Source organism: Camelus ferus, chromosome 16 (genome assembly GCF_009834535.1).
Source record: "Camelus ferus isolate YT-003-E chromosome 16, BCGSAC_Cfer_1.0, whole genome shotgun sequence".
NCBI lineage: Eukaryota > Metazoa > Chordata > Mammalia > Artiodactyla > Camelidae > Camelus > Camelus ferus.
The window spans coordinates 24,068,092-24,079,287 of NC_045711.1; the positions used below are offsets into that span (position 1 = coordinate 24,068,092).

General features: G+C 59.1%; 1 protein-coding gene across 2 annotated transcripts; it reads left to right on the forward strand.

The window, feature by feature from the left end:
• Positions 1-22: 22 nt before the first annotated feature.
• CYGB (cytoglobin) lies at positions 23-9,614 on the forward strand. Of its 2 annotated transcripts, none has more exons than XM_032456761.1 (4): positions 23-420; positions 5,246-5,477; positions 5,819-5,956; positions 8,312-9,614. In XM_032456761.1, exons 1-4 carry the CDS (start codon positions 278-280, stop codon positions 8,402-8,404), a joined length of 606 nt encoding a protein of 201 aa, XP_032312652.1. In that variant the 5' UTR covers positions 23-277; the 3' UTR covers positions 8,405-9,614. The 2 variants fall into 2 exon arrangements, with proteins under 2 accessions (XP_032312652.1, XP_032312653.1); XM_032456762.1 differs by having other exon boundaries at positions 53-420; positions 5,819-5,982.
• Positions 9,615-11,196: the final 1,582 nt, after the last annotated feature.

Consider the following 11,196-nt stretch of genomic DNA (forward strand, 5'->3'; position numbering starts at 1 on the left):
TTTTTTTTTTCACGTTTTTCCAGCAAACCACATCCCCGCCCCCCGCTCGCGGTCCCCCGCCCCCTGCACATATACCCTGCACACGCGCGCGCACACACACACACACACACACACACACACAAACACATACACACACCCGGCGCGCACAGACAGACACGCTCCCTCCCTCCGGCGCGCTCTACCACTCGCCCGCCCGCCGCGCACGCAGCCGGCCCGGCTCCCCGCGCTCCACGCCCCGCCGCTGCCTAGCGAAGCCGGGCTGGGCTAGGAGCTGCTCATGGAGAAAGTGCCGGGTGAGATGGAGATTGAGCGCAGGGAGCGGAGCGAGGAGCTGTCCGAGGCGGAGAGGAAGGCGGTGCAGGCGACGTGGGCCCGGCTCTATGCCAACTGCGAGGACGTGGGGGTGGCCATCCTGGTGAGGTAGGTGTCGCCCCGGCCCGACCGGGCCCGGAGGAGGGACGGCGGCAGCGGCTCCGGCAGAGGTGGGCTCGGCCCGGGTCCGAGCTCCGGAGCCACCTCCCCAGCTGCGATTGGGGCCCGGCCAGCCGGTCGGGTGCGGGCAGCGTGGGGCACCTTGGGGTGGCCGAAACCCTGGCCGAGCCTTTCATGGCTTTGGGCGCGGGGCTCACCAGGAACTAGGAACCAGACGCAGAAGGAGGGCACCTCCATCCCTCTCCTCTCCCCGGCCTCAGAACTCCTTGCTCAGCCAGCCATGCCTTCCTCACCAGCGACCCCAGCCATCTAACCGAGCTGTAATGGACACACATTTTACCAGCCTTTCCAGTGGGGTCGTTGGGGGCTCCCCATTCTAGAGACAGGAAAACTGAGGCTCAATCAAGGAGGACAAGGAGGAGCAAACCCCTTTCTTCAGCTCAGCCCCTTTCCATATTCAAAGACTCTTGGAAGAACAGCGCAAAGGACAGGAGAATAGAGGTCAGAAGGAGTAGACCCTGAGGTCCGTTTCCCCAGCTGACCTCTTCCTGCCCCTGCCACCAGGGCCAGCAGGGAGCTCCCAGGTGAGGCACAGGTGAGTGGTGAAGTAAACCCTCCCCTAGGATACAGTCCCTGCTGAGTTTAGTGGAGGGAAAGGGAGAAGCTTCAGGAGACAGGGCCTCACCGTGAAACCCCCATCTGGGGAGGAAAGGCCATGTGTCTTGGGCTCAGGGTTCCATTCAGGCACCACATGCCCCCAAGGAACACACACACACAAAGTGACACTCTTATTCACACACCAGTACACCAGTGCACACGCACACCATTCCTGTTAATATCCCCAAGCCGCACAAGCTAGTAACTGACCATAGCTACAGATTGATGCTCTCTTCCTGCATGTGCTGGTCCCTGGGGGTACAGGCCCGGAGGCCCCAGACCCACACTCACTCTCAACCCTCTGTCCTTGGCAGAGGGAAGCTGTCAAATCTAGGACAGATCAGGGCAGTCTTATTATTTGAAGATGGGGTGGAACCTCTCTTGTGGAAAGGACAATTGAAGTGCATGCCTGTCTTGGTCCCATCTCTGGCTCCTCTTTCTCTCCCACATTCTCTCCTTTCTGCCTCCCCCAAGCCTGGGACCTACCCAGCTCCAGATTGATGTGCCCTGATTCCAACTTAGAATCAGATTTTGGAGGAAAAAGAGCAAGAAACACTCTTGAGGAGTTCCAGGAGGATTCCTGAGGAAGGGACAGCTATTTTGGCAGCTCCCAGGCCCAGAAACATAGCCGGGGGTGGTGGGGAAGCTGAGAGGGGATTTCGGATCTCAAAGCCATCAGCCGTGGGCAGGTGCAGATCCGCACGTGCGAGCGCCCACACAGGGTGGCCAGTGGAGTCCCAGATGTGCCAGGCTGCATCCATGGAGGTCTGCTCTCAGCTGTCTGTCGGCACACGCGGGCCCATCAGGCCTCAGGATGCTCCCGGGTGCACCCGTGGGTCACCAAGAGGAGAAGAGGCAGAGTCCACAGGACCTTGGAGATGTTCTGTCCCAATGGGCTGCCATTTGCCAGGGAGGACATGTAAGGGATGTGTCCAGGACCCAGCTCCTGGGGCAGCACCCAGCCTCCTCAGGGATGGGGATGGGGGTGGGTGCAGAGGAAGGAACTGAACTCTGTGGGCAGAGCTGTTCCTGGAGAATCTGAACTCTTGGTGAGGTTTTCTTTCTCTCTCTGTTCCCCTCTAGTTCCCTGTTCCCGACTCTTAGAGGGGACCAGGTCTGCGCTGGGGAGGCCTTTACCAAGTGCTCATGTCTCAGAGAGGGCCCATAATTAACCTGAAGAGGCCGGAGAGAGCAGTTAGATCTGGCCTGCTGATAACCCAGCCACACTTCACCTGCCCTCTCCTCTGTGTGGAAGACCCCCACATCCCCACCGCCAGACCCACATCCCACCAGCCTCCTTTTGCTTTTTCTCCTCCTCCTGCCGTCTGCCCCAGAACCTGGCTAGCTGGGATGGGAGATGTTGTCGGGGGGAGGCCAAGGCTGATAAGCTTCTCGAATGCCCCTCAGTTTTGTCACAACTCCCTCCTGTCTTCATGCACCCATCCACAAAGACGGCCCCGGATAGATCCTGGGACAGTGGCCCTCTGACCTGTCACTCTCACCTCCTCCCTCCCCACTGGGCTGCGGCCAGCTGCACCCCCACGTCACCCCTCAGCTCTGGCAGTGGAGGAGCTGCCCAGACTCTGCACCTCCACTCCCTGGAGAGGGAGCACCCGTGCTCTAGGAAGGCGCCCCTCCCGGTTGTAACTCTGCTGCCTCCCTCCTCACACTCAGACAAGCCTATTGCAGGCTCTCCTGGAAACCCAGGCACCTCTAGAAGCTGCAGAACTCCCCAGCTGGCTGCTGAGGCTTCTCCCTGGCAGCCCAGGCCTGGTCAGGAGTGAACACGGAGGGGCCAGGAGAGAAGCCAGGACAGAGGAGCAGAGCATGTGGCCCCCTAGACTCCCCTCACCCAGAAGAGAGTCTCCTTGGGACCATAGTTTCTGAGGGCCATGACGTGGCATAAGTGTCAAGGCAGGAGACCCACTGGGTCCCAGGCCACCATCCCCCGGGAGAGCAGCCTCCGAGCAGCATGGGGAAGCCAGCAAAGCAGGGGCTGCCCGGGCTCCTCCCTGGTCCTGCCGCCCACCTCGCTGGGCCACCTTGGGCATCAATTTCCTAATCCAGGATGTGGGGATAAAAAGAGTGCAACCTCAGGAGGGTACCGCAAGGATTCATGAGATCATTGAGTAAGTGCTCAGTAAATATTCCCCGTGGTTTCCTCATCACTAAAATGGATACAAGATCCACTTTGTTGTGACATTAAATGAAATAACAGGTGGAGATGCTTTGCACATGGTTACACACCAGCCAAATAGAAATGATTATTTTTAAAGCAGTGTAAAACCTCCAAAGTCTGAGCTCCTCACTTAAATCCAGATTGGGTTTTTCATATCCACCCTTCACAGCAAAGCTTCTCCAGAGAAATCCAGTGTATTTGCAGACCCACTGCCTCATTTGCCCTCACCAGGGTATCTGCGACGTGGTGAGCAGGAGTGCGGGGGACTCCTCTCACACTTTAGCAGACAGGAGATTGTGAAGTGATTTGCCCAAGGTCACTCTTGGCCCCCTCTGCTCTCCACATGGGCTCTGTCCTGGTCACTTCCCCGCCAGCCTCAGCCTCGTCTCCTGAAGAGACAGCCTGGGTCAGATGCTCTCCCTGCATCTGTTCCTGCTCTCAGATCTGAGACTCGACCCCCTGGCGAAAGGGCTGTTCTGGCAAATTACCAGCTCTCTCTGATCACAAAGGAGGACGCTCCAAAGGTGTGAAACAACCTGTAAAAACAGATCCAAGACATCTCATCCTGTAGTTTTCTAGGCTACATTTAAGCTGCGTAAGTTCTGGTGGAGTCAGGCCGTGTACCTCCCATGACACCTTGCCCCGGGTGGGAGAGGGAATGCATCCCTCATCACCAGCATCCAGCAAACTGCAGGGCCTGGACAGGGGTGATGGGACAGGGGATGCGTGAGACCCAGGCTCTGCCCTTGGGTTGTGGGACCCAGTCAGACCAGCAAGAAGGGAAGAAACCGTGAAGGGTGGCAGGGAACCCATCAGTGGCCTCGAAGGGAAAGCAGTCACCCTGGGCCCAGTCGATGCCCAGGGAGAGGCATGGGGGACACCAGAGAAGAGGGAGAAGGGTGTGCCTGACCGCTTTACCAAAGGTGAGCGAAGCTGTGGAGCTCGGGTGTAGGGGAGAATGTGGACACCACGTTTGGACAGTTTATAAGAAGCCTGGGATCCCAGGTTAAGGAGTTTTGGCTTTGTCCAGTAGACAGTGGGGAGCCATTGAATGTTTCTGAGCATGAGAGTGACCTAGTGAATGTGACATTTGGGAGGAATTAGATAATTTCAGATAAATTGGAGAGGGAAGGGGTAGAGCTTGAAAGCCCTAGGGTCTGCCCCCGAGATGTGCTCAGGCTGATTGGAGAGGTGGGATGTACACGCAGGAAGTACTTACAGAACCACACCAGGCAGGTGACATCAGTCTATACCTTTAAGTAAATCAATCGATGAATATTTCCTGCAGGCTGAGGAGGGAAGCAGTGTAGTGAAGAGGGAAGACTGGGCTGGGAGGAGATGGACTGAATCTTGTTTCTTCCCTTCCGTGATTGCGTGACCTGAGCTAAGTCACAGGGCTTTACTTTGTTTACAAAGAGAGCTCTGACTTTATCCTAACAAAGGCTGGCATTTACTGAGCCCCCTTGTGTCTACACTGTGCGGAGGACTCCGCACGCACACTTTCTCAGTGTCATTCTCGTGACACCCCACGACTCACAAGACAGGAACAGTGATGCCCATTTCATGGATGAGGAAACTGAGGCTCAGGAAAGTTAGCTTGCCCAAGGTCACACTGGCCTGTGATCCCAGAACTGAAGCTCTGAGTCTCTCAGCTGTGACTGCCCCAGGCTTTGAAGGGTGTGTAGGGTTTGGAAGGGAGGCAAGAAGCAAGGAAGACAGGGGCCTGGAAGAGGAGGCTGCCAGCCTGAGCAAGTTTGGTGCATGGAAACGGCTGGGGCCTTGGTAGGGGAGGGACTGCATGTAGGCCAGAGGAAGGGTCTGTGTTTGAGGGACAGCTATCCGTGTGGGGAAAAGAATTAGTGGGGTGAGGTGGGGGTGGGTCCTGCCTCTCCCACTTCTGCATACCCCCCATCATCTTGGCCACTTCAGGGAGAGGGCCTGCCCCCTGATCAGCGCCCGCCCGCTTCCTCCTGCCAGGTTCTTTGTGAACTTCCCATCGGCCAAGCAGTACTTCAGCCAGTTCAAGCACATGGAGGAGCCCCTGGAGATGGAGCGGAGCCCGCAGCTGCGGAAGCACGCCTGCCGGGTCATGGGGGCCCTCAACACTGTGGTGGAGAACCTGCATGACCCCGAGAAGGTGTCCTCTGTGCTCGCCCTGGTGGGCAAAGCCCACGCCCTCAAGCACAAGGTGGAGCCCGTGTACTTCAAGGTATGTCGCTGGACAGATGTGTGCTGCCACTCCCCCCCACCATCCTCTTCGGCTCCTGAGCCCCTCAGGGCCCACTTCCCACAGCCAACAACGGCCTGCAGGCTCTGGGAAGGCTCCCCGGGTCAGCAGAGGGGACCACTGCACATCTTACCCGGGCCTGGCTGTGACCGGGAGGGGCAGCAGGATGGGGGCTCAGTCTTGAGTGTGTTTGGTTCCCACAGCTGCTGGGTTGCGGTGTCATGAACAATCCCCTGGACCAAACACAGGATAGAAAGGATGCAGGGGACTTTGGGGGTGCCCAAGCGCAAGCATTTACTCCGCCTTCCTCCCTTGGTCCCCAGATCCTCTCTGGAGTCATCCTGGAGGTGATCGCTGAGGAATTTGCCAACGACTTCCCACCCGAGACACAGAGAGCCTGGGCCAAGCTTCGTGGCCTCATCTACAGTCACGTTACCGCTGCCTACAAGGAAGTGGGCTGGGTACAGCAGGTCCCCAACGCCACCACGTGAGGAGGCAGCCTCCCTGCCGCATCCTCCCCTGTCCCCTGGTCTCCCACCTCTCCTGGGGCCCACGTGCTGACCATCGGGGCAGGAACACTCCCAGGAGGATGGATCTGGGGTCTGACGCATTTAAGAACAGGCAGGCTCAGAAAAGGCCCTAGACTCTCCTCGGGCAGAGCCCTCGCCTTGCCTAGAACTGGGGAGCACTCAGAGTACCCCGAGACCAAGGCTGCCCCGGCAGAGAGGCTCCAAAGACTCCTGGAGGGAAGGCTGGCTCATCGGGCCCAGAGGCAACCCAGGCCAGCTCTGGCCACTTCCTCCCTGGGTACCAATCACATGGGGCTGTTTTTCATCTAACGCTGACCAGCTCTCCCTCCTGCCTCGGCCTCAACCAGGCTGGAGCCAGCAGAATCACAAGGACGCGTGCACGTGCCCAAACCCACTCAGGGCCTGTGTGGGTGTACCTCCCACGCACACCAGCAGGGGGCGGTACTTCTGGGCTGACCTGGGAGGCCAGGTCCCTAGTTTTGGGGTGAGGGCCTGGGGGATAGGCTCGAAAAGGGTGGCTGGCCTCAGTGACTCCAGCTGACTCGGAGCACAAGGGGGAGGGCTGGCCCCTAGACATGGTGCCTGGGAACACTCCGGCCTTCCTGGGCCCCCATGGGGCTTGGGCTCTGGGAGCTCAATGGAGGGGCGGAGGCGGGGCTGGAGTAGGAAGGACAGAGAGGGGCGGAGGCGGGAATGGGAAGCAGGGGTCAGCCAGCGGCTCAGGACACGCGCTGGAGAGAAACATTCCCAGCAGTTTCCCATGGAAAAGGCGGCGTATCCCCCCCGCCCCCCCACCCCGGGCTCCGAGCTGGCCCACCGAGCCAGCGAACCTCCTGTTCACAGGGGTCCCCGCGCGGCTCCGGGAGGAGGTCCCCCGAGGGCAGCCTGGAGAGGCCAGGCCTCCTGGCCTTCCTGCCGCTGACCGCACTGGCCCCAGCTTGCCCCTGCCCCCTTCCCTGCATCGGCACCACCCCCAAGAGAGCAGAGCCCCCGGGAACTCCTGGCAACAGCCAGGCAGTGGCTCCAGATGTGCACAGCTGGCCTCTGGCCTGCCCCAGCCCTCAGGGTGGACGGGAAGCAGGTGGGCCACTGTTACCTGCTCCAGGAGGTGCTGGCAGAGCCAGGATGGCTGCCGGAAGCAGCCCAAGGGGCCAGGGAGGGGTCAGTGTGGGGAAGGGGGCTCGCCCTCCCACGCCTCTCCCTAGGCAGGCTCTGCCGCCAAAGATGAGTTTGTTTATAGCCAGGAGACAAGACTTCCTGCTTCTAGAGAAAAGGGCTTTTTTATGGGGGCCTAGAGGGAGAGGAGAGCTGGCCGGTGCGAGCCCCAGTGAATCAGAAACACATGGATAACATTTCCCGACACGAAGTCCTGTCCCCTCCCCTCTCTTGCCCCAGCTGGACCCCTGGGATTTAAATCTTGCCAAACCCCAAACATTAGGAAACCGCCAACATCTCCTGCCTCCCCGTTTCTGCTCCTCGTAGACTGGAGAGGAGTACTTGGGGGACTGGCTGGGGGCCTGAGTGCCCCACATTTGGGTTACCCCAGCTCATCTGTCTCCACTCTCACATCACGCCTGGTCTCTTGGGGGCACAGGTGTGACCCCTTAGAGGGAGTGACTCCCTGGCCCCGGGCCTGCAGACCCCACTGCTGCCAGGGTCCAGATGGGTTTCAAAGGCCAGGGTGGGGGAAGTTACAGAGCAGAGTTCTAGAAGGCTTCCATCCAGCCTCTCTTATCAGAGACACAAGGAGGGCCAGACGCCACTGTTTATTGAACTGTCTCTGCTTCAGGGTGTGTGTGTGTGTGCTTTTGTGGGTGGGGGAGTCAGGAGGGGCTGGGAGGAGAGCGAGTACGGAGGGGCTGCACGTGCAGAGAATGCCTATGGGTGGCCGGGGCCGGGGTACCAGGTGTGCCAACCGGAGAGTGCCTGTATCTCAGAATTGAGAGACAGAGAGCTCGTGTTTGTATGGCTCTTTGCAGCTCGTGAAACACGGTCAGGCAGTTCTGTCCCTCGGATCTCACAGAGGTGGGCGAGGCAGGCAGGCTTCACATTCTAGAGAAAGATCTGAAGTTCAGATGCGCCAACGGACGCCACACAGCAAGTTCCTGGCGCAAAAGGGACCAGAACCTGGGTCCAGTGGGCGGCTTTCAACAGCACCGCGGGGGTCTCTGGGCAGGTTGTGTCCAGCCTTGCCAGCCCCCGATCCTTCTCCTCTGCCCCCCAGGTTCCCTGGTCCCACTTGTGGCCCTAGTAACCTGTTACTTTTATTTCCTATCTCTCCCACAGCCCACCGGCCACGCTGCCGTCTTCTGGGCCATAGGATCCTCCTCTCTCCTCCCCCCTCCCTGGCAGCATCTTGAGCAGAAGGCCGAGTTCTGAAGACCCTCCTTGACCCTCCATCTCTGGGTGCCAAGGAAGTTGGAGGAATCCCTGACTCGTCTTCCCGGAAAGAGGCTGCCTCTGCCTGGGCCACAGTCCCCCTGGAGCCACCAGGAGGTGGCCCTGGCTGCCTGGATGCTGACCCCAGCTCGGTGGTGTGGCGGGTAGCCTGCGGGGGTGGGGGATCCTCCCTCCTTGAAGAGCCGGGCACACCCTTCTTAGCTTTTCTACTCACTGTTAGAGACCTAGCTGAACAGCTGGCAGGAATCAGGGGCCAGTCTTTGAGTCGCTCGAGGAACACACCAGCCCTGTTTCTATCTGCCTGGCTAGCATGCAGGTCTCCACATCACTCACCTAGTACCACACACACACGTCTACCGTATTTACAGATATATTCTATATACAACCTATATAAATCTCTCTATATACACATACATATCTATACGGTGTATCAGTGGGGCCCAGAGGCACATGTTAAGCCTCGGTTCTGCCCACCGAGGGGTTCTGGTAGCTTCTGGGCAGAGAACAGAGTGTTGTGGCAGAGATGACAGGGGCCCCACATCAGCACAGAGAGGACCCGGGCCTGCATGGGCAGGGTGGGGGGGACCCAGTTTGCCAGCAAAGCCCAGCCCATCCTCTCTGACTAGCTCCCCACATTCCTGCTTTCCACTTCAGGCAAAAAGGATTTGCCTCTCCCTACCTCTACCCTCCACAGAAGGATGCGGCTCCCTGACTTGCCCTGAAATGGGCAGACAGAGGGGCCAGGCGTTCTGGACAGGATCACGGCACTGGGGGGAGGGGGTAAGGTCAAGAAACCTCAAGCGCCAACTCCATCCGCCTTTGCCACTAGGACAGCCCTGGCCAGAGCGGGATCCAGGCTGCTGTCAGCCGGGCAGCCATGACAGGACCAGATGTCTCCATCTCATCCTGGAGCTCTGGGGGCCGAGGGCCTTCCCTCCCCCGCCCCTCCTGACTACGGCCCGGCGCTCAGCCTGTCCATCCACCTAGGTCACGTTGCTGGGGAGCCCCCTGTGTGCCCCCTGGTCACGTGTATCGTCCTCAAGGATGTTTCGCTGCTGTGGCGACTGTGCCTGTGTCCCCCGTCCCATCTTCGTGCAGCCATCCGTGTAACTGCCTGTCCACCTTTTGTAGTTTCTGATGTTTGTAACCAGACCCAGCTGTGTCATTAAACAGACTCGTTCTTCCTGGGTCTGTGCACGCTCATTTGGTCTTTTTCTGCCACCTGTCTCTCGCCTCTGTCTCCACTCCTTAGTTCAGGGCTCAGCCCTTTTCCTTGGAAGGTGTCTGGCTTCCCAAGTGTCCCCCTCACCTGTGTCTCAGCCTTGGCTGGTGGCGGGCCCCTCTGTTTGGGGCTTAGGACTGCGTGTCGGGGTTGGGGGGGGGCTCGCCTGTTTAGTTAGGAGCACAGGGCTGGAGGCTGGAAGCTGGGCTTGGGGGCTGGGGGGGAGGGCAGGAAGAGAGCCTGTGTTTGTTTAAAAGAAGTCCGGGGGCTTTTCATCTTTTGTTCTGGAAATCTCCCTGGAAAGAATAGGGTAAGTGAGGGAGGAATCAAGGGAGAGGTAGTCAGAAAGGAGGGCCCTGCTGGTCCAAGCGCTCTAGTGAGCCAGCCAAGGATCAGACCTTGACCTTCTAGACCTGAGCTGGGCCTCCCACACTCTCAACCTGCTGCTCTAGGTGTATGGGTCAGGGGGCAGCCCTTGGGTTTTTGAGAAATGAAGTCCGCTCTTCCCAGCCTTAAACCCCCTGCACCTTCCTTGAGCTCTCAGCTCCCAGCCCCTTCCGTCCCCACCTCACAGCCTCAGGCCAGCCCTGCCCCGCCCCCGCCCACTGTTCCTGGAGACAACAGTCAGCAGCATCAACTCCCTGAGGAGGGGCCAGGAGGTCACCACCCCCGGGTGGGCTGCAGGAGAGGCAGGAAGCAGCCTCTGCCCCTTGGGAGAGCTCCCGGCTGCCTGGGAAGATTCAGCTGACACACAGGAAAAGTCTTGTCTTCCAGCCCGTGAACTCCTGGCATGCAGGCTGCGCCTTCAGCGCCTGAGCCTGGCACGGCAGAGGCGCTGGACAGAAATCCAGAGAGTAAATAAATCCCACTCTTAGAAAGCAAGGCCAGTACCCCGAGCCAGGAGCTGTGTGCACTGACCCAGACATGCAGGGCGGGGAGGACAGAGCAAGGACAGGCCTTTCCAGGGACGCAGTACTGCAAGATAGAACTCTGGACTCTGGAATCAGACTGCCTCCCAACGCTGTGTGGCCTTGGGCAAGTCATTCAGCCTCTCTGGGCCACAATCACCTCTAATTTAAAACAGGAGTGAACATGAGGCCTGTCCTGCAAGGCAGGTACCAGGAGGAGGCAGGATGCACCCACAGTGCTGGGGACGTGGGGATGCTCAGGACAGAGTGACTGTCGGAAGCAGCACGTGGAAGGAGAAGGGATGGTGGACTGGGCCAAATACAGGGATAAGTCTTGAAAGAGACTGCCAGGTCCGGGGCCTCCTGGCCCCTGGCAAGTACAGGCTGAGCCAGAGCCAGAGTGCAGGGGTCGTGGGGCTGTGGGGACCCAGAGGAGAAGAGGCAGGATAGCCTCTGGGAGGAAAAGACCCCTCCCCATTTCACTTTGGTTGGCTTGAGAGTGGTGACTGATTCACTTCTGAGCTGGAATCGATCTGGAATGTGGCCCTTGAGAAAGATTGTCTCCACTGCCCACCCCGCAAAGAGAGGCCATTGGCAATTAGTGATTCCCGCCACACCTGGGCTAGGGGTGCTGCTGGAGG